Consider the following 27,988-nt stretch of genomic DNA (forward strand, 5'->3'; position numbering starts at 1 on the left):
CGGAGGTGTGTGTGCCATATCAATTTGTGCTGTTCTCTTTTACAGGGAAAACATTCCAGCTCTACTCCCATAATTTAATAGCTTTGTTTGAACAAGCCAAGAAGACAGGATTAGCTGCTCATATTCAAACCCATAGGTTTCCTGACAAAATACTACCAAGGTACAAATCTTTCACTTACAATTATTAACATGTGACAATTTGCTTGAATGCTGTTGAACTGGTAGCATGAAAGGCCCTTGGCATCTCTTGCTGATGCGGTTTTCTACCTGTTATTCCAGGAAGTTTGCCTTAACGACAAAGATTCCTGATACAAAAGGATGCCACAAATGCTGTATAGGTGAGTAGGCATTCAATTTCACCCTTTTTTTCCTGGTCTTTGTTGTTTGGGCATGGCAAGTCTTCAACTCAATGCTTTTTAATAAACTTATAGTTAGTTCACTGTTCAGAAAACAATATGATGATGCTATTTCTTAATGCTGTGCTTAACTAGTGCACAGCTTTCCTTCGAATTATTGCAGGGGATCTTTATGCCGGTCAACAGAAATGATAACCCAGGCATTTTTGGTATCAGCTCTTAACCTAGAAATGTTGCTATCTAGAACAAGATCAGTTGGGACTCCCTTGAAAATGCTGGTCGCATTCAGCTGATGTGTTGCATGCTGTTTTTGAGAGCTGCCAAGGGGGAATCTGAGGCTCTCAGTGAATAAGTAGATGTTTGGGATCACTGGTTTCAGGCTGCCACGTGAGCCAGCTGGTTACTGTGACATGCAGGCTGCCTGCGAGTGTCACGCTTGTTACTGAGTCCCGGACTTGGTGCCATACACAAACACCCTTTCTGCTTTGTCAGTTTGCCTCAAGCTTTGACCTAGATCCAACTTTTAGTGAGGCTAATGTGAAAATAATATTTTCCACAAAGAAAAGGCTGGGCATGAATAAAAATGATGTCAGTATGGGGAGGACGTTTCTCAACGTTCTAAGTGCCCACAGAAAAGTTAAAGCTTGTGAAGTTATAAACTCGTCTTTGGCTTCACTGACTTTCAGGAAGGTTTGGGTTTTCTACAGAATGTTACAGTTTTCCTTTTGAAAACTGGCCCCAGCGCTGTGTGAAGTTGTATTTTACACTTCTGCTTAAGCAAAATACAAAGTACCTTGTAGCAAGCTTGGACATCCTGTTTAGCTCATCTGAAGTGTCTACAGTAGTCATATTTACAAAGTACTCCTGAAATCAGGCTGATCTTGTATCTAACGGAGAAAAAAATGTATTTCATTAGCTGTCAAAGCTCACGGGAAGTTCTGGGGCATCTGGACTGCTTGGGAATCTTTTTTAAGTCACAGCATGACCCAGACCTTTCACTCCCTCTCTTCTCTCAGCCCCAAGAAGAAGCTGTTTTGACTTTTCTGTCCACTCAGCATGTGGCCTCTTCACTGGAACTTAAAAAATGCTCGTGGTTATTAATTACAAGGATAATTTAATTTATCTGGAATGTAGCACAGTGTTGATCACTGGGGATATTTCAATGGAAATCCAGAAAAAAATTATCAGTGTCAAAGTGAAGCTGTTTCTTAAATTACTTGCAAAGATACCTGCAATTTTTATTTTCAAGTATTCATTGAGCTTCCTGGACTTAAAAAGCCTTTTTTTTTTTCCTGTTTGTTGATTTTATATAGTAAGAAATCCCTACACAGGACACAAGTACCTCTGCGGTGCCTTGCAGTCTGGAATTGTTCTCCTACAGTGGTATGAGCCAATGCAGAAATTCATGTTAATAAAGGTAAATACCTCATCTAATTTTGCATCTCCTTACCTGCTCCGAGATCTTAATTGTTGTATGGTTGTTGAAGTAACCTTTCTAGAATTTGTAATGGAAAGTACATTCCGGTGTAGTCCCATTTGTGGGTTCTGAGCACTTGAATTTCTGGCTTGACACATGTTGACTAAGAAAATCCGGTGTCTGAATCAGTCAAGCGTTGGATCAAACCCAGTACTAGCAATAATGGACTAGCGTGCCTCTGCGCAACCTAATGTTGCTCAGAGCTCGTGCTGTCTTAAAAAAAGCACTCTTAGTAGCAGTGAAACGCTATTCTGTATCTTTTACACTTTGTGCATGTCATTTTAGGCTCCTTTCTTCCAAGGTAAAAGGCATCTTTAAAAATGTTTTATTTGCCCTTTTTTTTTTTCTCCCTCAGCACTTTGATTTTCCTTTGCCAAGCCCTCTGAATGTCTTTGAAATGCTAGTGATACCAGAGCAGGAGTACCCGATGGTCTGCGTAGCTATCAGTAAGGGTGCTGAACCAAATCAGGTAGTTCAGTTTGAGACAATCAACTTGAACTCTGCTTCTTCATGGTTTACAGAAATCGGTGCAGGTAAGACTCTTGGTCTGTCTTGCAACTCTTTTATTGTCTGGTAACTGTTGAATATCCCGTCCTCAGAAGTCTTTTGGCAACCCTTTATGCTAGGCAGAATGATGCAGCTTCTCTATGGAAAGCATATAGAAGCCGGTCCCCAGTTCTTCTTGTGATGATTTGCCAACCTCGCTGTAAACTATCTTAAAAGACTTCATTTTTAGACAGATCTTTTATTAAACTTCCTTAAATAGTAATGCAGACCCTGCTGATCGAGTTCTCGTTTGTGGTTGCATACTTTTTACTGGGGTCAGCCTTAATGCTCTTTCCCCCTCTTTCCTGTGTAAAGACTCACATAAATGCATTCTTGTCTGTCCTCCAGTCCTTGGGGGAGGCTTGTCATCTTCAGCTGGCTATTAATAAGTAGAATGTTTTGTTTTATCTTCAAAAGCCGGTTGATATTTTGCAGATGCTTTTCTTTGCTGGCCTTGTTGGATACAATTTTTAACCTTTAAATACAGCAGTATTGAGAAATTCATTAATAAAAAGTATGCGAACTATTAAATTCTAGTTTAATATCAGCACAGTAATCTTTCCAGATGTGAATTTAAAGGAAAAGAACATTTGTTAGGGTCAGAGATTCCCTTGATGATTCCTTTTGTTCATTAGCACACCCCTTCATGAAGGAGGCTGACTTTCTGTGCTGACCTGTAACATAAAATGCATTTTCTGCCAATAAACAGTAGTGCTTTCATATTAAATACGTGCTTTGAACTAATAGGTTTGTCCTTAGGCCCTGTTTGCTCCTAAAGCATTCTGGGATCATGCAGCCTTAAAATATAAAAGAATGAAAATATTGTAGCTTGCAAAGTGCTTGTAGCATTCTGAAAATGCTGTACCAATTGGCAAGAGGATGGGGGGATGGCAAAAGTCATCGTTACAATGTGATATAAACGAATTCCTTTTGTTTTTCACAAGGCAATCAACAGTTAGATGCCATTCACGTAACACAGCTGGAACGGGACACTGTCCTCGTCTGCCTGGACAGTAAGTAACGAGCGACCTTGGGCACCTTACTACCTCTTTTGCAAAACGTGCTTTGCCACAACTGTTGACTTTAACTCTACCATAAGTTAATTTTTTCATCACTAATTTGTGTTGTAGCGTTTCCTAACAGGTAGGATTTAAATAACTGTTCTTTTCACTGGGACTCCTGCAGTTCCACTTTCCCTCTTTGTGTGTTTCTCACTCTTGTTTCTCTTCACTCTTCACTCTTGTTCCTTTCCAAAAGGAAATGTAACGCAGCGTTACGGCTGAGGGTTCAAATACACACCAATCAGAAAATTTCAGAATTTCCTTGGAAAATGTGCCATTTGCCTGCTGTGTATGCCTAGCCAGATAAAAGGCGAACGCTTGCATCTTACATGACGCCAGTAACAATGACTCGTGTGTCAGAGGGTAACGCCGCCCTGGGAACTCTGCAATGACTTAGTCAGCCTACCTTTCCAACCTTGACGTTGCATTCACATTTCTGCACTAAGTTTGTTTTCAGGAGGGCCATCAGTAAAGTCTAAAATCCTACAAAGTCTATAAAAACGTTCTGTATGTTTATTTTGAGAGAAGGTGCTCTTGGATTAGTTCTGGGCAAACACCGTAGCTGTGAGATGTGGGCATTTTTTCATATCTGAATGTTGAAATTAGTATTTCATACTTAAAGCCATCAGTAATCCTATTTGGCTGTGGGTTTTAACATTTATTTTTCTGCTTTTCTTGAGAATTCGTGAAAATTGTGAATTTACAAGGAAAATTGAAGTCAAGCAAGAAATTGGCCTCAGAGCTGAGCTTTGATTTCTGCATTGAATCAGTGGGTAAGTGATTTGGTTCTCTGTCAGCTCTCAAGAGCTGAGTATGGGGGCAATGAGTGTTGAAGGGATTTTAATAATCTAGGTTGATCTAGTGCACCCTGTGGGGCCTGACACTGAAAGTTGCTTACGTCAGGTTACTGTGAGCAGTTTCTTTGTCTACACTGGCACGGGTATGAAAATAAGCCAGTTGCCAGGTAGGGTGTATCCGTTGTGTGTATGTTTCCATCTGGTGTCACTTCTGTTTCTGTAAGATCTCTCATGATTTGATTTTAAAAGGTTGAATATATGTTTAAGAATTCAGTATTTCAGAAACTGAACTCTAATCTGGAATAAAATCAGTGAGGACACGGAAAGTGAACTTGTTTTGGTTACCAGTTCTGTACAGCCGGCATTTCTGGGTTCCTCAGACATCTTCCTTTTCAAGGATTCTGGACATAAGTATTTTGTATTTGACAGCAGGTGGTAAAGCAGCGTACAGTCTGTGTACAGCATCTGTATTAGATGTGTCAGAACCATCCTGAAGCAAGAATTGTGATACTTTTAATCAAGCCTGTGATTCTTCCCTGAATTCTGACACGTTCTAATTAACTGCACTGCTTGTATCACGCAGTATCCCCTGCTGACACGTGCATAACATGACTTGACCGTTGCCTTTTCCTTGAACTCTGAAGGAATTCACAGACAGAGGCATTTATCTAGAAGTCTTGTGCTTACCAACTGACACTGAATAATGTGAGCAGTTCTTTACACTCCAAGCGGTCTCTTGGGAATTCAGGGTATTAAACAACTCTTCATTTTCTGGTCGTGGAGTGGGGAACAACCGGTGAAGATTAATTGGCCATTGTGAAAAACATTGCTCTTAGGATTGTGTTGAGTGCCCCTGTTCTGTGTACGCAGTACAGAGCTAATGCTGAGCAGATACAAAACATGACTCAGGAATAGGAAAACATGGAGGATTTAAGAAAACAAAACATTGTGTAAACTGCATTTCTGCAACACTGCTTAAAGAACACCAGCTTCTTCATCCAGTATTTCAAAGAATCTCATAATAGAATCATTCGGAGCTGGTAGGTTTCCTGCTTTCTCTTTTTGGCCCTGAATGGCAGACTCCTCCCATTTTTTATGCTCACATCTATTTTGAAGTAAATATAATCACTAAAATGGTTTGTAATTTCCAGCAAGCCAGAATGTTGTGGTTGGCAGCATGTTTTTGCACTTCCTGGTGTTTTTTTCCAGAATCAAACCATTAGGAAACTAAAGATCCAGAGAATAGAAGTGAAAGGGAGAAGAGTTAAAAACAGAGATACCTATCTTGTCTTGGCAGACAGGGAGTGTCTGAGTGCTGTCTGTAAAAAGTAATGTGTGCATCAGACCCAAATAGTAATTTCAGTCAAGTTTTTCTACAGTGATTTTTAGAGTTTCGTTCTGTCAGGAGTTGAAGTCTCCCCATGGACTTTATTATCCACATGCTTCCCATTATCACTGTTGGTGAGAATCCTGCGTTTCCTTGGTTCAGATAAGCCACACTTGGGTCTGATTTTTATGTTTCTCCTTTTGCAGTGTGCCTTCAAGACAGTGTGCTAGCCTTCTGGAAACATGGCATGCAGGGTAAAAGCTTCAAGTCAGATGAAGTGAGTAATCTCCCAGCCTCTCCTGGTTTAACTTTGTCCTATTCCTCATTTACTGCTTGATCCTTTGGCCCTTCGAGATGCTTCCCCAGTGATAATGCTTGTGCTCCACGTTGTCATTGTAGCAGCTCGCTGGTTCTTTGTCTGATTTCCCTTCGTGTGTTGCTCTCAGAGACTCCCAAACTGGTTCTGCACAGAGGCAGTACAGATCTGGTGTAAGCAGCACTTGGGTTTCTTGGAGCTCATGAAAAAAAAAACCCTAGTTGGCAGTATAGCCTTAAAAAAAAAGAACAGCAAACATTATCCCTTTGGAAATAAAAAAAAAGCATCCTTTTTTTTCAAAAAGGACATCACCCTTTTCAATGGCAACCTGTGTAAAAATGCGGGGGAAAGCTGGTCTCTCCTTGTGTGGACCAAGATTTGTTCAGCATAGTCCATCTCTGCCACCAACAAGTCCTGATAACACTCTACAATACAGAAATTATTTAAAGTTTTACTTGATGAAATGTAGAACACTTCTTTACTTATATGGTAAACAGGACTTACATATGATTCAGTCCTGTAATTTGCACTATATTTGAGCAGTTGAAGAGACTGACCTTTTTTTTTTCCTTCTGGTTCAGACCAGAATACGTTTCACTTTGCCACTGAAATGGACTCACGTATCTCCATTTTTCTGCAGGTTACCCAAGAGATATCAGATGAAACCAGGGTTTTCCGCTTACTGGGATCAGACAGGTAATCACCTTGAAGAAATGTAAACCTGTTTCCTTAAAATCAGCTTTCTAACTGCCAGCTGGCGTTGGGTTCCACCCCACAACAGATCCCTCTGTCGGCAGTCCTGGGGGAGACAGTAACACTGTTTCTGCCTACGATAGCCAAAAATTTAATTAGCGATTTGCATCCAAAATTATTTCTAAGAGCTCCTGTGACTCTCCCACTAACTTTTTGCTGCGGAGATAGAAATGTGAACACAAATGCAAGTGCATAGTGTGAGGAGAAAAGCTACAGAGACAGAGGATGGCCTTCTCTGGCATGGGGTAAACCTGGTGCCCAGTGCGCTTCTGGAAAGGCCTGCTTCTGGCTTGGGTTTTTATAGTGAACTGACATTATCTTGGCAGCAAATTACCTTTAAAAAAGTCTTTACTGGTCTGGACCTTGAGGCCTGGAAGTTGTGGAGCAAACTACAGCACGTTGAGGTTTTAATGCACAGTGGTCTGAATTCACCCGGTTACTCCTAACGCCTGTAGGCAGGAGGTAGCACGCACTGCTCAGCTCAGGTCTGAAACCTTAGCAGAAGCTGCCCCAGTGTCGTGGGTTTGGACACGCGTCCTTGTGGTTCCTCAGACGGTCAGAGCACTGAATGTGTCAGTAGACATGAGTCATGAGTCAGGAAAGGAGTTCCAGTACCTGATCTGCTCCCTCATTTGGCCTGCGGGGAACCTGGCTCTGACTCACTTTCTGTAAGTAAACCATAATTTGGATGGTTACGTTCTTGGATCCCCCATCCAGAAAGAGAGCGAGAGAACAGGAGAAGCCTGTGCAGGAGCCATCTGAAGCCTTCGCTGCGTACATGAGTCACCAAGGACCCATTGTGCTTGATCACCGTGGTTGGAATTGAGGGTCCTTACCAGAGCTGACTCTGAGATCCCAAAAATATAAATACAACACAACCTCTGACAATGCGTCCTCTGTCTCTTCTGTCTGGTATCCCCCTTGTGCAGACAGGCAGCGATCCCCAGCAGAGCAGGGTGCATTTTATTACAAGAACAAGCTTTTGCTAAGGCCCACTGCTGTACAAATGCCATTTATAAGTTCCAGGCACGTGCTGCACCCCCATCAGTGAATCTTGGTTGCGTACTGGATTTGGTACCTTTAAATGGCTCAAATTTATCTAATTTCTCTGGGCTGGTGAACACGTGAGTGTACGAAACAAGTAGGGGGATGGAAAGCAGTGCCTTGTCTGGTTCAGTTTGAACTTCTGTGGAGGACATGCGCATCAATAACAGCTTGGTACTAAACACCAAAGTTCAGAGGTTGGGGATGAGGCTGAAGTCCTGCTATGTGCGGGTTTGCAGGGAAGCTGTTTTCTTCCATTATTCTCATTGAGCTGCCAAATCCTTCCCTCTGTATTTCTGCATCACTGTATGGACAGAGCAGTCCAGTTTTACGGCATACATCTGAGTGAGATACGGTAACGCCTTTTTGGCTTGGATCACTTCAGAACTACCAAGTTGCAGAAGTGAAGAGCAGGGACAGAGGCTGTTAAGGGTGAGACTTTGTTTGAAAACCATCTGAGGAACGTGATATGGGAGGAGAGTGTGTGCGCTACTAACCCTGAGATAGGCTTCCCTTGAGAAATCCAACTCGGAGTTCAAATGGCACAGTTGGCTTATTTGAAAAACCAGTGGAAAACAAAAAGCAGGGAGAAACAGTATAAAAATGATGAAATGTGGTCCTACAGAAGGAATGCTACAGGAGGTAACGTTTAAAGAAGAAAATGCACCAAATATTTAGGAATACCTGTATCTCTCTAATCTTTAAAAACCTGCGAGCAACAAGATTGTTCTTCCTTGGTAGTTAAACGAAGCGCGTCGTATTTCTGCCCCTAACTGTTTTGGACTTTGTGTTTGGTTGCAGAGTGGTAGTGCTGGAAAGCAGGCCAACAGAAAACCCGACTGCACACAGCAATCTCTACATCTTGGCTGGACATGAAAACAGTTACTAAGCAACAGTAACCGAACGCAAATAGCAGTGAATTCACCACACGAGGAAAAAAGGAGCATTAGGAAACTCAGTACAAGCAGGACTGTGACTTACTGTTTCTTTTCTTGTCACCTAAATGATGCTGTTTTAGGGTGGAAATCAGTTCATTTTTGCAGCTGGGAACAGCTGGTTCTGTCTCTTGCCACTGTGTGGTTGGTTATATCGAGTTTGCTTAATAAAAGCTGAGAGATAAATAGCCCTTTACTCATTAGTTGTAGGGAAACAGAGCCTTTAAAATAATGTTATTCAGTAAGGGTGCCATAAACTGTTAAATATTTGACTTCCCTTGGATTTTCCTTATGTTCTGTAGATACAGATATAGTGCTGGCTGTTTCCTTGTTTTATACTGAGTCTTATTCTTAATAAAAAAGTTTTGTGTAGGAAGTGGAAGTATCTGCAAAGCTTTTTGTTTTTAAATCTGCCATTCATTATGGCTTTGTATAATAGACTATTTAATCCTTATTTATTAATCTGCTGCTAGAATGGTGTAATGTATCTAACTTTTAGCAAAGGAAGGTTGCAGAGCAGCTTACAGGTTTTTTTACAATTGTATAAAGATTTGATTATTCTTTTTTCTTGTAGAGATGTAGTGCATTATCGAGGGGTATGTTACAATGTTGGTTGATCTTGTAAAAATGCAGTTTTGTACAACAAAGTATTTTGTATTGATTTTTTGCCTGCAGAATTGCCATAAAAGGGACTTTCTTATTTACTAGACGTAGGGTGTGCGTACACAAAATATAATATTGCTATCAGACGTGTTGCTCCTGGGTGGGTGTGTACAATATACATACGTGTGTGTGTGCATGTGCGCATGTGTATCAAGTTGACCGGCAGTGTGTATTTTTTATATATATATATATTTATATATATATATAAATGTACAAAATATATATGCTTTATTTTCATAAATTAGGGATAAGCCTCGTGACGTGAAATGGAAATTGTACCTGGTCATCATCCTTAATGAATGAAAGTATCATGTATCAAACTGCCCATGACGTATAGTTTATTTATACTATTCCAAGGGGGAGCCTGTTAGCGGAAACTGAACTTAGGAGCCTTTTTGGCCGTGCTGTCTTCAGTCAGACAGTTGTTTGGAAGTGGTTAATTCCCCAGCTGTGTAGTATAAATAAATATGATAAGAACCCGTATTCTATATTAAAGCTTTCGATCACCTTTTCCCTTTCCCTGTTTTGTCATCTGCATTTTTCTTTCTCTTTTTATTTCTCCATTAAAGAGTCACATTGGTTCCTTTTGTCTTCCTCATTAATTAAAATTCCTGAGGTACCATGAAACACAAATATAGGCTGACTACAGGATAGCATCTGGTTTTACTACCTCATATTAACCTGCTAGCTTTGATGTAAGTAAACACAGTCCGTAGGCAGATACAGTAGCAGTTCATTAAAATTGGAAGGGAGGGTTTTTTTAAATTAAATCCCGCAGTCTGCTGCCATTCATTTGACTCCTGTGATCTGCTACCCTGAGAAAGCTTCACAAGTCATTTTATTAAAGCATTAAAGGTAAGTGCGTTACGGCAGCCTGGCCTGTCTCAAGGTTTTACTGACAGAGCAGAACCGGGGTGGTTTGATCTTCACTCGCAACCTGGCGAACAGAGTGCTGGGTTATCTGCTTAGGCATCAGACTGCTTGATTCATAATTTAACATAGATGGAATTAATTCATCACTGGTGATGAATCAGTAATGTCTTTTTGTTACTCGGTACAGCTGGAGTTTTATGTTATTCTGAAAGTCTGGAAGGAAAAAAAAAAAAAGACAAACCTGCACACAGTTTAGCATTTTATCCACGTAGCATTGTCATTCAAAACTAATTCTTGTTACTGACTTGATATTTAAATCAAGTCAAGCTTTTCAGTTCTGAAACCTTATCAAGGTTTAATAAATAGTAACTGTACAGCTAGAACTCGAAAATCAGCCCACAAGCAATGCACTGAAAATGTTTCAAGTGGTCAGCTGTAACTGGATCAGCGGTGGTAAAAGAGACATTTAAATTTTAAGGAAATTAAGTTCTCTAGTACTGACCTGGTCTATAGGTAACGGTGATTGGTGACTAACTCTAAAGCTGTGTAACTCCCAGACTACAACAACTTAAAGAAAAAGTGAAGCACCAGGTGTAGCTGTTGTAGAGAAATGTTTGTTTTCACATATTTGGCTTTATTCACCGCAGAAGGTAATTTTGGCTTCGTCTTTGAAAAGAATTAAAGATCTCTCAAAGAGCAGAGAAGCTTGTGAATATAATACGAGTATTTATGGGGAATAACTGGAGTAAATAACTACTAGGTCAGGCCACTCATGCAAAAATGATGAACTGAAAGTATTTTTCTTTGAATGACATGAATGACTGGTGATTTGCTGAATCATAAAAAGGAATCTAGGAAAGCCCTCCTGTAATCAAACTTCCTTTTTTGCTGTTAAAGCATTTCTAACGGTATGTTCTGAAATGCTTTACCTGGTCTGGTTTTATAGACAGTGGCATTTTTTATATAACCTGCAAGATACCGTTTCCTAGTGTAAAACCTCACTTGTTACTCTTAGGGGACTATGGCACAACTGATTAGCACGTTTTGTAGCTGAACTGGCCAGTCTGGGTGACTCTGACTAGTGTGATTCGTATTCGTTAGACTGTTTCAGTTAGTCTGGTATTGTCTGTATCTTTGTATGTTTTTTTGACATTTCAGCCAGGGTTGAGAAAGCCTAGCGTGTGGTTTTGGAGTTTATTAAGCAAAAGCTTGCTCTCCCCCTCATGACTCTTTGGACAGCTACCAAAGTATTAGTTATTTGATGCACAAGGTCCATGTATTCAACTTGAAAGCCTTAAAACAGGCTCCTAGTGCTCTTTGAAGTACAAACGGTATTTGAAAAGCAGCACGTAATTAGTCTCTTGATTTCCTGATCAAATTCATTGTAACTGAGAAATAAGACTGTATTTGTGATGACATCTCTTCAAAAGATGAGAGGTACAATGCATCAGTGAGCCACTGCGTCTCTGAGTAAAAAAAGTGAAGACTGGGAGACTCTGAAATGTACTTCTTACCTTGTTTATGCATTAGATTGTAACTGAGACTCTAACTGCACTTGTTCCAGTTTGTGCAACTAGGCTTTGTTCTACTTCAATTTCTGTTGCAGTTCATTGCAGTCTATGCCAAATAAACTATGCTTTATTTGATACCTGGACGTGGTGTGGCCTGTATGGGTTGTCTGGGAATGACGTTTGGATTTGACCTCTCATTTGAGGAGCTTCCACTGTCCTTGGACCTTTCTGAGAGAGCTCTGCAGGTCCCTCTTGGGGACAACTGTATCAGCCGATTTCCTCAGAAAAGCAGGTGGAAATTGTGCTGGCTCGCAGCATTTGTCTGGTACTTTGATTGCAAGTCCTGATAGAACCAGGGACATCTCAGGGACAGGACTGCTATGAGGAGACACATTTGTCATAAAAATGAAAGGGTACACAACCAAAGAGAGACTGTGTGTGACAGCACGGGGAGAGTTATCACTGATAGATGTGGCTTAGGAAGAAAAATAAAGGGTGCCTCTTTTGTTCCGAGTAGAATTCAGAAGAGACCTTGGGAAAGGATTGGTGGTGGGGACATAAGGTAACCTTATCCCAGAACGCTGCGTGGAGCAGAGGATCTACGCCGATCGCAATTTCTACAAATCAACTGGAAGCGATTGCCACCCTAAGAGGCCGTCTTCGTTAGGGTATCAGGAACTGGGTAAGCAGCCATGGACCTAGATGGGTGAAAGAAAAGGTAATGTAAAGGTAAGAGTGGGAACGCAGAAAGGGACTAGCTCCTGGTGGAAGCTCAGCAGGTGGCAGGCACTTGAGGTGCTCAAACTGTATGGGGGAGACGATGCAACATCTGGGCTCCGCACCGAATCCAGTGCAGGATTACTCCAAGCATCGCCTGGGTTTGGGCACCCCAAATCCCCTCGAGCAAAATAATAATAATAATATTAATAATAATCGGAGGTCGCCAGCGCCGCGGAGCCCCCCACAGAAGAGCAGGGCGGGAGAGCCTCGGCAGGGGGCAGAGCAAGCGGCGGCGGCTGCCGGCTGGCCCCGTGTCCCCAGGGGCGGCTCCACCACCTCCTCCTCCTCCTCCTCCTTCTCCTCCTCCCCTCAGCGCCCGGCGGGAGCCGCCTGACGGAGGGGAGACCCCGCGCAGCGCCCGCCCTGGGCCCGGCGGCGCTGAGGGGAGGCGGCGGCGCGAGGCGGGAGCGGCGCCATGGAGCGCTACGAGAAGCTGGGCAAGGTCGGGGAGGGCTCCTACGGCGTCGTCTTCAAGTGCCGCAACAAGGACACGGGGCAGATCGTGGCCATCAAGAAGTTCCTGGAGTCCGAGGAGGACCCGGTGATCAGGAAGATCGCCCTGCGGGAGGTCCGCATGCTGAAGGTGCGCGGGGGGCTCCGCTGTGAGGGACGGGGACAAGGGACAAGGGCAGGGCTGTGAGGGCGCGGTGCCCTCGGACGAAGTGCCTGGGGGAGAAGGCGACCGACCCGACAGCAGTGAGCAGACATGGGCAGCCAAGACCCTGCGGAGAGCTAGGTGCCAAAGATGGGTCACCATGGCGAGGACCGTGCCGCTACGGACGGGTTGACGCACCCCGTCAGGCCAGCACGGCGCAGGTGCCTCGGGGCGAGGACGGTGCCCGTGTGCCCAGCAGGTGGTCGGCAGCAGCCCCCCTCTGTGTCCTGAGCCCCCTGAGATGGGGGCTGTGGTGTGCAGGCAGGATGGGGCCGTGTGTTGGATGCCGGGGCTGTAGGCTCTGTGGTGCTCTCCTGTGGAAGTGCCCGCAGGACCGGTGCCTGCACCACGGCAGCACCTCGCCTCTGCTGAGCCTGCCTTCGGTTTTGCGCAGAGCTCGTCCTTGCATGAGAGAATGGGTCATGCGTTCAGCCTCTCTGTTTCCTTCCCTGATGAAATAAAAGCACAGGAACGTTTGCAGTGGGTCAGACCCCAGGTCCATGTAGCCCACCCTGCTGGCAGTGGCCAGGAGAGTGTGCAGAAATGAGGAGGAAGCCAGGAGAAAGGAGAGGATGGGGTAAGATTTCCTTGCACAGACCCAGCTTCTGGCAAAGTTTCTAAGGCCAGAGGCTGTAGCCATAGCTTCGTGCTTAGCAGACACTCAGGCATTTTCTGTTGAGAGTTTAATCGCTTTCTGAACTGCTGTATTCATTTGGTCTCCATAGCATCCTGAGGCAGCGAGTGCCACAGTCGATATGCTGTGTGGAAAGGTAGCTCCCTTTGTTTGTTGTAGACCTGGTGCTGGGTGCAGCACGCCGCAGCCCCGGTTGTGTAGGAGATGTGGGGGGGTTCCCTTTTCGCTCCAGGGTACTCGTGGTTTTGTACACCTCCGTCGTCTCCCCATCTTCAGTTAACTCTCTTCCTTGCAGAAGAGTAATGGCTTGAAAAGCATCGAACCGATGAAAGAACAATGTTAACGACGTGTTGGCTTATTTTACGTTTTAAAATAATGACTTCAGGTAGGATGCTTTTTTACAAGAAACCTGCACTTCAGCCTGAACACAACGCGTTCTTGTAGACTGCCGGGGATTTAGGATTGTGAAGTTAACAAAACCCCACAGAAAGCTGCAGAGAAAGATGTTGTGTTTTATTTAAGACTTCTTTCCCAAAACTGATAGTCCCTTGGTCGCTGATTTCTGCCTGAGGCCGTTCCCAGCCCTCACTGCCCGTTGGTGTCGCAGCGGCTGATCGCTCCTTGCTGTCCATGTTCCCTTCCATGGGAACCGGGTGACTTTCAGATTTACAGTAAGTGCAGGATTTCAACTGGTTGCTGTATTTCTGGTATTTCTCCTCTCTAAATCTCTTTAGTGCTCTCAGCTTGTCTTTTATTGAGCATTTATATGTAAATAAATGATGTAAACGTTATTGTCAAACGAGTACAAAGGCCTGATTCCCTACCTGCTACAGAAAGAGGCAAAATAAGCCTGGATGTGAGGCTAGAAGAGCCATCATCTAGGATAAAAAAAAACATTTTTACTTTTCAGTTAGGTTACGTGGAGAAGCAGCCTGAGTTTTCTCCTTTCTGAAGCAAAGGGATGAGAGGTGGCTGGGCCGTTTTAGTAAGCGATGCTGGAGATGCATTAAGATTTAAATGATCTAAGAGATCTGAGAAGGAAAATAATCACAGAAGTCACTTGTGCAGATGGGAAATGCATCACCCGTAAGGGTACAGAGCAGCACGAGTGCGGCTAGCCGCGGCAGGACCTGTGTCGATGTTGATTTTAACAAGTGCAGACCTGCTGACCGTCTTTTCAACTTTTTCCCTGTAAACAGTAACAGTTTGCTTGTTTGTCGAGGTGGTTTCTCACTCAGGCAACAACTCGGTGTTTGTCAAAGATGCAGTGAGATTGGGTTTCATCAGAAAAGAACGTAGGGCTGATCAATCATCATTCTGCACAACAAACACCTTGGAGATTCAAAGGGCTCGATGGCCGGGAGCCGTGGGAGGCGAGGTGGGAGTGCGGGGCTGGAAGCAGAGAGCCAAAGACGTGCCCCTGCGTGCTGCCCGTCCCCTAGGTCCGGCCGAAACGCCTGTTATCTTCGCCCAAGAGCAGCTGTAGCCATGGGGAGAAGCCCGCCCAGCCCAGCCGGTGTGTGAGAGCCCACGCAGCCTGGCCCCTGGGCAGGGGCAGGGCAGGGAAGCTGTCCTGGGGCCACCAGCAAGCGACAGCCAGCAGCAGCGACAGCCTTAGAAACCGCTCATTGTCTGAGCGACGCCGCTGGGGTCCCTGGCAGGTTTGTGGAGCTTTGTGTGCAGGAGCTGTTGGCCTGAGCGCCTGCAGAGCCCTGACCAGGGGCTGGCTGTGAGCAAGGCGGGGGGCGATGCCAGGGCACGGCCCTCCCGGGCACCCTCTGCAGGTCCCGTGCACACCAGAGCTCATGCCTACAGCCGTGTCCCCTCTGAGCATCCCCCAGCTCAGCCAGACCTCGTGTTTCGAACCCAAGCTCTCTCCCTCCAGAAATCCGGCTCCGCGCTCTCGTGAGGACAGCCAGGACACAGAGATGGTGCCTTGCCACAGCCAGCTCCTGCAACAGTCGCTCCTGAAGGCAACCGTGCCACCAAGCTGTTAATGGCAGAGGTTTCCAGAGGTCTCCTGTTGTTGGTTTCCTTTCTTCTGGCATTACAGTCAGCTGGCAACTCTTGTCCTCGCCTGTCCCTGAGAGGGGACACCACCTACCAGAGAGGACCAAAGAAGCGGTCAGAAAATCTTGGTTGTTATCTGGGTTTGATCCATGCCAGCACACGGTTTACACGGTGTGGGCAGGAGCCTTGGCCCTTCACAGGGGCTGAAGGAAGGAGTGCGTGTGGTAGGAGATGCTGGTTAGAAAGATCGGCTCCTTGCAGCCACGCTCCATACACCCGTGGGGCCCTGCGGGCTGGCTTGAGGGCACAGCGTGTTTGGGTTCAGTACAACGCCCCCGGATGCAGTGAGCTCCCTGGAAGGTCTCTCTTTGCAAGGAGCTTTTACAGTGACATGTTTGAACAGAAGGTGCATTCCGTGATCCTTCACCTTGGGGCTAAAAAAAAAGCCTTCTGCGTTCTAAAGCCTTGGTCAGGCAAAGCCCTCGCGGTGCACGTCCCTGCAAGCGGAGCGGACGGTGCCGTGCGTCGTCTGGAAAGAAATCCCGGCATCCCTCAGCTGCCTCTGGCTTCTCTCTGCTTTCTTTTCTGAACGCTGTTCCTTCACCCCTTGCCCTGCCCCAAAATGGGGGTAAAAGAACAGAAAATGAGGAGGTGCAGTAAATTTCCAGCCTCGCCTCTTGGAAGGTGCATCTAAAACCCTGCCGTGCTCAGGCGTTCCATACCATAAGAATCTGTCTGAGCCCCCAGGGAGGGGAGGCCCTGGTATGAGCCTAGGAAGTGATCTGAGAGGAAAAAGCAGCAATAAGAACCCTGATGAATCCATCCAGATGCTGACGATAAACCGGAGAAGCTGCGACCAGATGCTTTCTTTACGCTTATCAGAGGAGCTCTCGGGTTCCCCTAAACGTGCGTTTGCCTGTCAGGGGCTCTTACTGTGTGCGATTTCCCCGGCTGTTCTCCAGGGCGAGCTGGTTTTCAGTGTGGGGCAGAGTCCGGACACATCCAAGGTGCTGCCGGAATAGCTGTGGGCACCGTGATGAATTCTGTGTCCATGAGCAGCTTTTCTGAGAGCCGCTTGCTGAAGCCAAGCTCACGGTCAGTTCCTAAAATGACAGCACCACGAGTTGGGCTGTAGCCGAGCTGCCTCCTCACGTTGTGCTGTGCTTCGACAAAAGGTTTCAGCTCAAGGAACTGAGATCCTGGTGGGTGAAAGCACCGCGTCCCCCACCTTTCCCCAGACATCCCCCTGCCATGCAGTAACTAACGAGTCCTTCCACTGTTGTGTTCCAGCAACTGAAACACCCCAACCTGGTGAACCTGCTGGAAGTCTTCAGGAGGAAGAGGAAGCTGCATCTGGTCTTCGAATACTGCGACCACACGGTGCTCCACGAGCTGGACAAGCACCCCTGGGGGTGAGTGACCTGTCCCTCCCCGGGAGCTTTGAGCAGAGGAGTCAGGGGGTGTCCACAGGAGCTCGTTGCTGCTCCGCAGTTTCCAGAGGCATTTCATTAAGAACGGGAGAGGTTTCTCAGCACAGCGCCCAGGACTCGCTCTGTTACTGCGGTTCAGCAGTGTGACATCCAAAAGAATTGCTCCGAGCCTGCAAGTGCTCCTGCCCTGCTCACCTAGGTGACCGGAGAGCCGAGCCCGAGCATTCGGGTGATCTTTGGCTGGCTTGGCAGCAGCAGACCCAGTGTTGAGAGATCTCGTGTCCTGCTGCGGAGGGGTTTGGGCTGCTGGGCCCAGGGGCACGCAGCCCTCCTGCCTGCTGCTCCCCCCGCGTGCTGCACATCAGCACGGGGCAGGAGTTACCCGGAGCTGTGCCTGCACCTCTCTGCACAGCCTCAGGGAGCTCCAGAAGGTCAGAGAGCCTCCTCTTTACGCAGGCGCTTGCACAAAGCATCAGCTACATGAGCAGAGGGAACATTCCCCAGGACAGGGCTTATTCTTTTGCCACGTTATGAACGCCACTGCCACTAAATATATCATCCCTAATTATTCACCGTGACTTGGTGCCATGGAAATGCTAAGCAGGTGGTCATAAATCATTTCACACGGGCCTGAAGCTAAATGAATTGCCTGCAGGAGACTAATTGGGGGTTGAGTAAACAAGAGCCTGGTGTTCTGTCTGTGATATGGAGCTGCAGGAGACCGGAGCATGCTGGCAGCACGTGGCTTTGTGAGCTGGTCAGCAGCATCCACCCCACTTTAAGCCTGGAATCTGACGAGGGTGGATAACCCTCTTTGAAGAAAACGCTTCATATTATCTTTCCATTCATCGCAACAACTGCAGCGTGAACGTGTAACACCCGGCTGCATGCTTTGCTTTTCATCTACTGCAGATGGTGAAGTCCGTTGTGGTCGGGATTAAGATGGGTGCGCATGCATCTCCTTGCACAATGCTTCCAGGTAATTTGGCCACATCATCCCTTTCTCAGGCCGTCAGTGCTGAACTCATCACTCCAGGATGTTTCTGCAAGGAACCTCACGCTTTTCAACACCAGTGTCAGCACCAGGCCTTCAGCACTGACAGCAGAGGGGATCTTAGAGCCAGCCTCTTGCATTTTTTTTTAATTTATTATTTATGATGAATCAAAATTTTTGCAGCATTAAACATATGAAATAAAATTGGATTTGAGCTTGAAACTGCCAAAACTGTCACGCTGCCTTTCCTGGGGTTGTTGAAGACCATCACAGGCAGCCAAAGAAGAGGAGAGGAGGCTGAATCTTTAACGTAGATTTTTTTCTTAGAATTGATTGACAGCCACTGGAGGTAAGGAGCAGAGATACAAACCAAAGCAGGACTTTATACTCTTGCAGCAACACCCTTCCTGTCCCATTTGGGCACCTCTCCACTCTGCACAATCAACAACACGACAACGTTGCAGGCCGGAGCACGCATCTCCACCGTGGATACTTCCCTGCCTCCAGTTCCCTGAGCAGCTTCAGAGGCAGCAATGCCCCCTGGCATTTCAGGAGGATTGCGAGGAAGTGTGGCTGCTAAGCACAGCCACGAGGCAGGACTGGACGTGGACCTGCAGGCATTGACCTGCCGTTACCAGGCTTGTGCTGCTGGGACTGAGTGGTACAAGACGCCCTGCAACGTTCCGAGTCGCCGTAAATCCTCGTGTCTTACTGCACTGGCTGGAGTTGGAAGTGGCGTTCGCTTTCTCTTTGATGCTCCTGCAATGCTCGGAGGGCAGCCTGCGAGGAGAGCTTTGCAGGGCGCTCTGAGGAGGTGCAGGCAGGGCTCAGCTGCAGCTCTGAAGCAGGGGAAGAGGTACAAACAGCCTTTACCATCAGCAGCCCGGCCTGACAGCTTCTCTACAGCGGGAGAGCAACGAGCTGAGCGTTACTATGTGTTTCTTGTAACATTGATAGCAAAACAATGCAGTTAGTGTTTGTCCCCTGCATTTTCTGACTTGGTCCCTGACTGGTTTGCTCAGGCTCCTGTCTGATTGTTTAGCACAGGCCTCCTCTTCCTTTTTCCTGTAAAAGTGAAGTTATTTTTGTGACCAAAGTAAAAAATGTGTTGTTTTTTTTTTTTTTTTTATAACAGGGTGCCAGAGCATCTAGTCAAGAGTATAACCTGGCAGACCCTCCAAGCTGTGAACTTCTGCCATAAACACAACGTAAGTCCCCTGAACGGCACTAACAAGTAGCATGGCTTTGGATGACAGGTTCTGTTGCCGTTTTTCTGATTGCAGGGTTTTCGTGGGAAGAAGTTAAAGGTGACATTTCCCATTTTCAACAGAAAACACCTATCTGAAATCTTAGTGTGCACCCACCACAGCTGCATTCAGTCACCCAGGTCCCTTGGGTTTGCTGTCGAGAAATGATTTGCACTGATGACCTTAACCCAGCTTCCAGGCTGAACAAGAATACATCCTTACATGTTCCCTTGTTTTCTGTTGTATATATACCACGTGTAGCATTACAGCTGACGTCTAGAAAACTGGCTTAATGTCTCACCAGCTCAGACCTGAGCAAACTCCTCCTGGTTTCACAGAAGGTCCCTCTGCTGATAGTCACAGGAACTGAATCCTGTCACCAGTTAAGAGGTTTCAAAAATTAGATGCAGTAAAACAGCTGAACAACTCCTCCCTGCTTTCTGGAGGGAGATGAGAGCTCTGTGCACGGCAAGTATTTTGCAGAATACCGCGGGGATGCTTTAAGAGGCAGGGAAGGAAAGGAGCCTTTTGGAGAAGTCCTTTAGGCAAACTTAGCTGTAGTTTGTCTTTGGTTTTGTTTATCTGCCAGTGTTTGAGGTTTAGGAGGCTGGCAGGAGATTGCTCTGGAATGGGTGTTTTGTCTTTGCTCGAAGAATTCTGTCCGGCTGAGATGCAGGAACTTGGTCATAGGTCTGTCCTGCTTCCAGGATTTGTTGTTTTGCTGCTTCTTTCTGTTCCCTCTCTCAGTCTGAAAGATTTAACGGAGTTTTAAAGCCAAGGAAACAATTAGATGCTGCAGTCTGACCTGCTGTACATCACAGGTAATGAGTTTTTATGCAGCTGCCCTTTTCTGGAACTCCGTGGCGCTGGTTTAACAAAGGGCACTTCAGTCCTCAGGAGCAGACACAGTAATTTACCACCAGCTCAGCTAGGAGAAGCCCAAGGTGTTTGCTTTGCCAGCAAAATCCTTTGCTCATCCACTAGATCATCAGTAAATCAGTTCCTGGACTTGACTGAGGAGCTGATCACACACAACAGCACCTCTCATTGGGCTCTCTCAATACGAAAACAGTGAGCCCCTCATCAGGAGTGTGTTATACAAACCTGCGTAAGGTGAGCTGATTTCTAGAGAGCCAGGTTAAGGTACAAAAATTCTTGCTCTGTAAACCTTGCTCCTCCTGCGAGCTGATTCCCAGCTGGTGCTGGGGGGCTCAGCCGGTACTGTCTGGGTGATAAAGATCTGTGCAGTCGAGGCTGGGAGCCTGCACGGTGCCTCATCCTGAGCATGGGGTACAGGCGAGGTAATTGCCATGCCCAGCGGGACGTGACTTCAGCTGCTGTTAGGAAATCCTTTCATCTTCTCTCTCAGCAGAAATGATTGTGTGGTTAACATGCGTGGCACAATTTGCACGGGGTGTGTGGCTGAATGAAGAGGTTATTTATCCAAGGGCCAGGTGAAATACTTGCTTCTAACCTTGGGCGTGTTTTTTTGTCTGTTTGTTGTTTGTTTCCAGTGCATCCACCGAGACGTAAAGCCAGAAAACATCCTGATAACAAAACACTCGGTCATCAAACTCTGTGACTTTGGATTTGCTCGCATACTGAGTGAGTGCTGGCCAGCTGCTTACATGTGAAGCTCAAATGGAGCGCAGCTTCAGGCTTTAAACCCCAGTCAAGACTCGATTGTCTTTGATGGGCCTGTAAATCATCCTGTATAACGTATAAGGGCTGGCACGTTTTCACAGGGATGCTCTGCTAAAGGCTTTGGAGATGCCTGGGTTGAGATCCCCAGACCCGTTTACACGGAGCTAGCTCAGACAGCCAAATGCCTCTGTAAATAAACTGCGTTGGAGCTCCCCGCCGGCGCAGCCGCACTGCTGTGGTGCGGGAGCTGCTGGATCACAGTCAGCTCGGGCATCTCTCAGCTGCCTGCATCGCTTGTGCAATGCTGGAGACCCAGCTGGAGTTCCCTGGCAGGAGGGCCGCCTTTGGCAGAAGGCACTGTCTCTGCAAACAATGTCTTCACATTTTCCATCATAATAACCCCCCCCTAATTTATTTATTTTTTTTAGCTCTTGTTCAGACAAATCATGTGGGCTTTGAGAAGTGACCACTGGCTGGCACAGGGTCCCGCTGCAAAGCTCTGCATGTTTTCATTTCGAGAAAAAATATGGTCTTGATTTCCCCAAACCCTAAATGTTTCCAAGCTGGGTTCTGCTAGCGGCCAGTGACTCATCCTGTTCCTGTAGCTCTTCCCTGTCCACAAGGTGCTCTTGTTGCTGCCCCACCACCCGTAACAACTGCTTGCATCTTGTCTGCCTCGCTCTGATCCCGCACCCCTGTTTGTTCCTCTCCTCCCGGATCCCACCCCAGCCGGGCCAAGCGATTACTACACGGACTACGTGGCCACCAGGTGGTACCGCTCCCCGGAGCTGCTGGTGGGCGACACGCAGTACGGTCCTCCCGTGGACGTCTGGGCCATCGGCTGCGTCTTCGCGGAGCTGCTGGCCGGGGTCCCCCTGTGGCCCGGCAAGTCCGACGTAGACCAGCTGTACCTCATCCGCAGGACCCTGGGTAAGGCTCCCTTGGGGCTTCCAACGCCTCTGGCACACTCCAGCTGACCAAGGAGGGGTTTCCTCTGCGGTGGGAATCGGGATCAGCCAGCGGGAGGTGAATTTACCCAGTGGCTCTCTGCCTTTAGTAGGTGCCGGTCTGCTGAACACCGCAGGTGGCTGTGTGCTTGGTAGGGTGTGAACACCTTGTTTCTCTGTCCCACCCACTTGTCTTTATTCTCCAAGGAATTGTAGGAGCAATTTGAAACAGAGGTTAAACAAAAGACCTGTTACCCACGTAGCACTTGAACTGATCCAGTCTCATCGCTTCCATTTAGTGCTGGTGTGCAACATCTTGTTTATGGGGTGGGAAGGAATAAACCCCCGTTTAGATGAAATTCTTGGAACAAACAGAGAACTGTAATTTTTACTGAGCAATTTACAAAACCATAAAGGTGATGAGTGGCTATAAACAGATGAGCTCCTTAGCCAGAAACCCAGTTTGATTGCTTCATCCTCCAGAATACATTCGAGCCACTGTTAGTTGAGTTATAGTTGGTTTATTTTTAATGATAGGGTCTCAGCCAGAAATTCTCTTTTGATCCAAGTGGTGGACAGAGGCAGAATCAACAGCGAAAAGCTCCCTGGCCAAAGCTGTGTAATTATGGTGCTTTGGCTGTTGTTCTGGTTCTTTTATTAAATTCATTTTAAACATGTTGCTTGCTCCAAGCTGCTATAAACTTCAACAACAACGCTGAAGCTGCACTGGGGAAAAAGCTACAGCGTGTCTGCATTGATGCTGCATTTCAGCCCTTTTCCACACGACATCCTCAGGACTGCACAAAAAGGGCTTCCATAGGAGTTAAATTTTAATGAAGCAGGAACAATTGTGGTCAGCCTGTCCCCTTGCAGTAGTCAGAAAAGACAGGACTGTTGATGCACACAGGCTGCCTCGCGGGGACCCTTTCCCTCTGAAAACGCTGAAGCACGGCTTTGGTATGCGAGTGGGCTGGCAGGGCCCCGCTCAGCCTCCCCGTGGACAGAGCCCAGCCAACACCGTGTGCCCATGCTGCCGCACAGCCACATCCAAAGCAAACAGCGACTGTTGCCAGTTCCTCATCCCAGCCTGGGCAGCTCCATCACGTCCCATGCGAGCAGGGCAGCGAGCTGCTGATCAGCTCTTGCCTAACGCTTTGGGAAAGATTCCTGGCTGAAGCAGAGCTCTGTGGCGTGGCTGGAGTTTCAGACCCCGGTAGGTGTTTGCACAGCACCCTCTAGCTATGATGCCTGAACACATTCCCACACGCTGTCACACCTCTCAAGTTCAGCTGGCACACGGTGGAGGTACTGGCTGCTGGCACGGAGCAGATGTGGTTACAAACCTTAGTAGTTCTTCCACCTCCTCCCAGTGCATTCTTCCTTCTTCTACTGAGGGGTCTTTTTGCCAGGGGAAATCCAGATTTGCAGTTTCCCAGACAATGAAGTGATAAGATCTAGGCATTTGGTGTGAGGAGATATAAAGAAAGATATTTTTCAAAGCCCCCGGCTGTACTGACCACTGCTGCACAGCACAGAATCTCAGAGCTTGGGAGGGGAAGAGGCACAGCAGCCTCTCCACTCCTGCTCCAAAAACTGCTCCCAGCAGCTGCATTTCTTGGAGTTACTTCCAGCAGGAGGCCCCAGGCAGTTGTGACTGCAGGCAGCTAGAGGTGTGTGGCCTGTCGTTCAGCACAGACACGTGGCTGTGGAATCACTGATGTGCTAGACGGATGGATGTTTTCACAAAGGGATGTTTTGTCAGCTCACTTGATGGTACTCCATCTCTTTACGTGTTCTCTTGGATGCTGTCAGCCTTGTTAAAGGATAAGCTAACTTTTTTTTCTTCTTTCTTGGTCAAAGGGGATCTTATTCCCAGGCACCAGCAAGTGTTCAGCACCAACCAGTTCTTCAGCGGGGTGAGAATTCCAGACCCAGAGAGCATGGTAAGAGCTCCCTTCAGATGCATTCCCCTTGAGACTAGCACTGCCCAGCAATCCATCTGCAGTGTTAAGGAGACATAGCGCTTGGACTGAGAAATGTCCCTGCCTCTTTTTGCCGAGAGTACAGGTTACCTGCCCTGGAACTAGAGCTGGACAAGCTTTGCTTTTCAGCTTGACCAGTCCTTTGCTGTGCAGAACTTTTTCTCTATTCAAAAGCTTCGCCTGTGACTTTGTGCATGTATGCTACAACATTATTTGGAGGTGGCTGAACCCCTCTAATGGCTTTTTAACTGATACCCTGTGCAAAAGCAATCAAACAAATAATTAATCTCTGCTCCTTCTCCCCTGTTTCTGGTGGCACAGCAGCCAATCTACCTGTTCCCAGTAATGTCAGGCAGCTCCCTGCTAAGCACGTGAAGTAACACATGTATTTGGTGAGGTACAGGTCACGATGCTATGGAAGGCTGGTCCTCTGTACCCTGGTGAAAGAAAAGCTTGCTAACATGAATAAACAGTCTTTTTTTTTCCTCCAGGAGCCACTGGAAATGAAATTCCCTAGTATTTCACAGCCTGCTTTAGCTCTCATGAAGGTAAGCAAGCTATCACAGGATGGCTGAGGTCGGTAGGGACCTCTGGAGGTCATTGCTCCAAGCCCTGCCTCAAGCAGGGCCACCCAGAGATGGGTGCCCAGGACTCGTGGAAGAGCTCTGCGCTGAGACTTAGCAAACGCAGTCTGATTCAGGTGGTAAATGGCTTGAGATTTGGCTACTGGATAATCAGACATTCATAGGAAAATAGAGCTCGAGGGGACTTGGGGAAGACTTTTAATCCACTTCTCTTTAATCCACTCATCTTTAGCATGAATATGGAAAACATTGCACTATTAGGATGCTCTAAATGGAAACTGAGGATGAATGCATTAAAACTAAGGTGCAGCTTTCAATAGTGCTGCGCTAAGCACTGGAACAACACAGCTAGCGATGCAGTGGATTCCCATTTCAGAAAGCTGTTCTAGTTCAAATTAAAGTTATAAGCTTAACTGTTTGTTGAGACGTGATGGTTTGCTACGCCACACAATTGTAGCTGTTCCTGTAGCCTCAGTTTCTGTCAATGCCTTGTGTCAGAAGAGGCAATTGTTCAAAATCAGCTGCTTTGCAAGCTTTGTGCTGACTCTGAAAAGCCAGACTCAGAAATAATTTTAAAAATTAAGGCATATATCTGTGGGAATAGTTGCTGTCGTGAGTGGGTGGAATTGTGCAGACGTTTTTATCAAGTGTTTTGTATGATCCTTTACTTGTTCTTTTCTAAGGGTTGCCTTCATATGGACCCTGCAGAGAGGCAGACATGTGAGCAGCTGCTGCAGCATCCCTATTTTGACAGCATAAGGGAGGCAGGAGATCTGGGGAAAGAACAAGAAAAAACAGCTCGGAAGCCAGCCAAGCTGACACGGAAGCATGTGCCAGGGGTAACATTTTCATAGTAGTATTTAATGTTCTTTGTCTAACGAGGGAACTCACTTTCTTTGCTTGGTTCTCAGGTGTTGCTCATCCTGGCAGTTAAGGGTGAGGCAGAGGTCCCATGCTGGACCAGTCTTAACTTTAGCCCAAGGAGAAAACGAATCTCCTGGCTAACAAGTAACTCAGTACAAACTGAATTCTGCATTGCAGCTCCGTTGAGTCACTGCAGATAAGCAGCACAGCAATGGGAGAGATCAGGTTTATCTAGGAATGTGCATTCCTGAAGAAGTATAGCAGGATAGCTGAACAAACTGCAGCTAAACATCTGGTTTAATTTGGAGTTCTCCGGGATCTTCTGGTTGGTTTTGAACCCCAAATTATAAAAATGGCAAAAATGCCTGGTTCCATTTGTAACTACTGATGGGCTGTGATCCCTTACTGACTTCCAGATGCTAGACAATGCAGTGGGCATTTCTGCAACTGAAGTGGCCAAGCAAATATTTTCCTGCCATTTCACTCTTTCCAGACTCCAGCCCAAGTCTTCAAATCCTGCCCATGATAAGTCATTCAGCAGTTCTTTCTTCTAATGATCTATATTCCCCACGACAGCTGTAATACTGAACTGGTAACATGCAGGGAAGTTGGAAACGCAGGATGGAGAACTGCTGGAGCATATAATTTCCTGGATCCAACTGACTCACCTCTTCCATTTCTATGACACGGGATATAACTGTATTTTTTTTTCCCTGGATGTTTGGAAGAAATACCTTTAGTGAGCTATTCTGGTTGCAGTCCAGTTGTAGAACAGCAGATCCATGACTCTTAGTTTAAGAAGTATAGGATTACAGAACAAATAGTTTTATAGCTTATATTCCTGTTAGAAAAATGAAGTGCGTGCTTTATTCTCATTTCAAACACAGCCACACTATGTGACTTCTGCTTTAGTTGCAGTGCCTGCCTCAGTTAACCAGCAGTAATGTTCTGCCAGCTCTGGACAGCAAGAAGTACTTCTGCAAAGCAAGGAAATCAAACTACCATTTCCCTAACATCTAACTGGATGGAAGATTAAAAACTACTTATTGCTCAAAGTTCAAGTTCTTCAGAATTTATAAAAGGAGGAGATGGGATGGCAAACTAAATTACTACACGTTATGACATATAAAAGTGGTCCTTAAAGTAATGCACTCTGGGCCACGAATGTCAGGAAAGCGATGCACTCCAAGCTCACGTTAGTCAGTGTTCTGTGTACAAAGGAAACTACGTTTGTTTTGCTTTAAACCATGATTGCACATTGGTTCAGGATTACTGCAAACCAGTGTTTACAGTGTGAATCTAAGAACTCTGTTGCCTATCTGTCGCCTGTAGTTCAGACTTGGCAGAAGAACTGCAACCTTGCCAAATAAATCGGAGAGTCCCCCTGTGTCAGAACAGTTATGCTGTTTGAGGCTGGGGCTAAGTAACTGATCCTGCAAGGAGCTGTAACCTTATTCCCTATGTGAGTGGAAGACAGATGTGTGTGTTTATGGAGCCGAGACTGAAGCCAGGCTACCTAACTGGTCCAGTTAGTTATAAACCTGCTGAAACAGCACTGCTTTAAAGGTATGTCTGTCTTGTGCACCGCATTTATATATCATGGAGTATTAAAAGCACTGGCAATGACTTAGACTTACTGGAAGGCTCAACCCGTACTGTTACCAGAAGAACGTAATTAATAAAAATCAATTTTTTCTTTAGTCTTTTTGGAGTTTCTCCTGCCTGTTTCTTCCTTGCATTATGAGGTTATTTTTATTTGCTGTTTTTGTCAATAGCCAAGCCACTTGCCTGTAGTGAACAATTGTATTTATCAAAAACAATTCATGAATGTAATTTATAACAAAAGCCAGACACAGGCAGGAATTCTACCTAAGTATGTGTACGAGAACAAACATTGGGGTTTGTGTAACTTCCGAATGTAATACTGTGTTTGAATAAAATAAATGTAGCTTGTTTTTCCAATTTACAGGATGTGGTTTACTGCATACAATTTTAATGATGGTCAAGGAACATCCTCTTCCTACTTGAAAACTACAGCAGAAATGTTTTCTTTTCCCAGTACTGCTATAATCTTGAACATTGTTGGGTGCATCAGTAGTTTTGGTTACACTCAAAAAGCTTTGTCCTTCCTGTATGGCTAGTCAGTCATCTCATTTTGTGTATTTGCAAGGTACCCAGCATCAGTTCCTGGACGTGGTCCTGGGCAGCGCAGGCTGGAGGGAATTTGATTTCTTGACACTATTCGTGCCTGCTCTGTGCTAGGAGATAACATGAAGAATCAGCCCCATCAGGCAGCCAGCACAAAAACATCACCCTTTCCAGTGCACCATTTACCTCAGAGGACAAGCTGACAATCAGGGATAAGAAAAGAGAATCTCAGTTATGGCAAGGTAGCCGTGCTTGAGACATTACCATGAAACCTGCTTTCTTGAAGTTGCTACCTACCATCTTTCTCTCCACTACCCCTGAAGCTAGGAATTAGACTAAAAATGCTACGTTCTTCCTGAGGGTGAATCGTTCTCCTATTTAGCAGAAGAGACATGGTTGCAACTAAAGAG

At 46.2% G+C, this 27,988-nt stretch overlaps 2 protein-coding genes across 6 annotated transcripts in view; both read left to right on the top strand.

The window, feature by feature from the left end:
* The window catches only part of MAP4K5 (mitogen-activated protein kinase kinase kinase kinase 5), a 68,162-nt gene extending 56,368 nt beyond the window's left edge, over positions 1–11,794 (top strand). For all 5 annotated transcript variants that reach the window (XM_035329256.1, XM_035329258.1, XM_035329260.1 and 2 more), the window contains 9 exons: positions 46–160; positions 280–338; positions 1,670–1,773; positions 2,189–2,366; positions 3,324–3,392; positions 4,121–4,213; positions 5,771–5,841; positions 6,521–6,576; positions 8,479–11,794. In XM_035329256.1, the coding sequence (XP_035185147.1) occupies positions 46–160; positions 280–338; positions 1,670–1,773; positions 2,189–2,366; positions 3,324–3,392; positions 4,121–4,213; positions 5,771–5,841; positions 6,521–6,576; positions 8,479–8,566 (833 nt within the window). In that variant the 3' untranslated portion in view covers positions 8,567–11,794. The remainder of the gene's footprint in view (positions 1–45; positions 161–279; positions 339–1,669; positions 1,774–2,188; positions 2,367–3,323; positions 3,393–4,120; positions 4,214–5,770; positions 5,842–6,520; positions 6,577–8,478) is intronic.
* Positions 11,795–12,817: 1,023 nt separating this feature from the next.
* Positions 12,818–27,392, top strand: CDKL1 (cyclin dependent kinase like 1). The gene is made up of 9 exons (XM_035329263.1): positions 12,818–13,022; positions 17,029–17,150; positions 19,298–19,370; positions 20,924–21,014; positions 21,783–21,983; positions 23,861–23,943; positions 24,474–24,530; positions 25,250–25,405; positions 26,343–27,392. The coding sequence occupies exons 1-9, from the start codon at positions 12,855–12,857 to the stop codon at positions 26,448–26,450; spliced, it is 1,059 nt and encodes a 352-aa protein (XP_035185154.1). The 5' UTR covers positions 12,818–12,854; the 3' UTR covers positions 26,451–27,392.
* The last annotated feature ends 596 nt before the right edge of the window (positions 27,393–27,988 follow it).

This window comes from Oxyura jamaicensis, chromosome 5, assembly GCF_011077185.1.
Source record: "Oxyura jamaicensis isolate SHBP4307 breed ruddy duck chromosome 5, BPBGC_Ojam_1.0, whole genome shotgun sequence".
Classification (NCBI taxonomy): Eukaryota; Metazoa; Chordata; class Aves; order Anseriformes; family Anatidae; genus Oxyura; species Oxyura jamaicensis.

Excerpts from the sequence above, each read along its gene's own strand:
- CDKL1 (XM_035329263.1), top strand. The coding sequence starts at position 12,855 with ATGGAGCGCTACGAGAAGCTGGGCAAGGTCGGGGAGGGCTCCTACGGC. Across the intron at positions 13,023-17,028 it reads GGGAGGTCCGCATGCTGAAG|CAACTGAAACACCCCAACCT; the intron begins GTGCGCGGGGGG and ends GTTGTGTTCCAG. Across the intron at positions 21,015-21,782 it reads TGGATTTGCTCGCATACTGA|CCGGGCCAAGCGATTACTAC; the intron begins GTGAGTGCTGGC and ends ATCCCACCCCAG.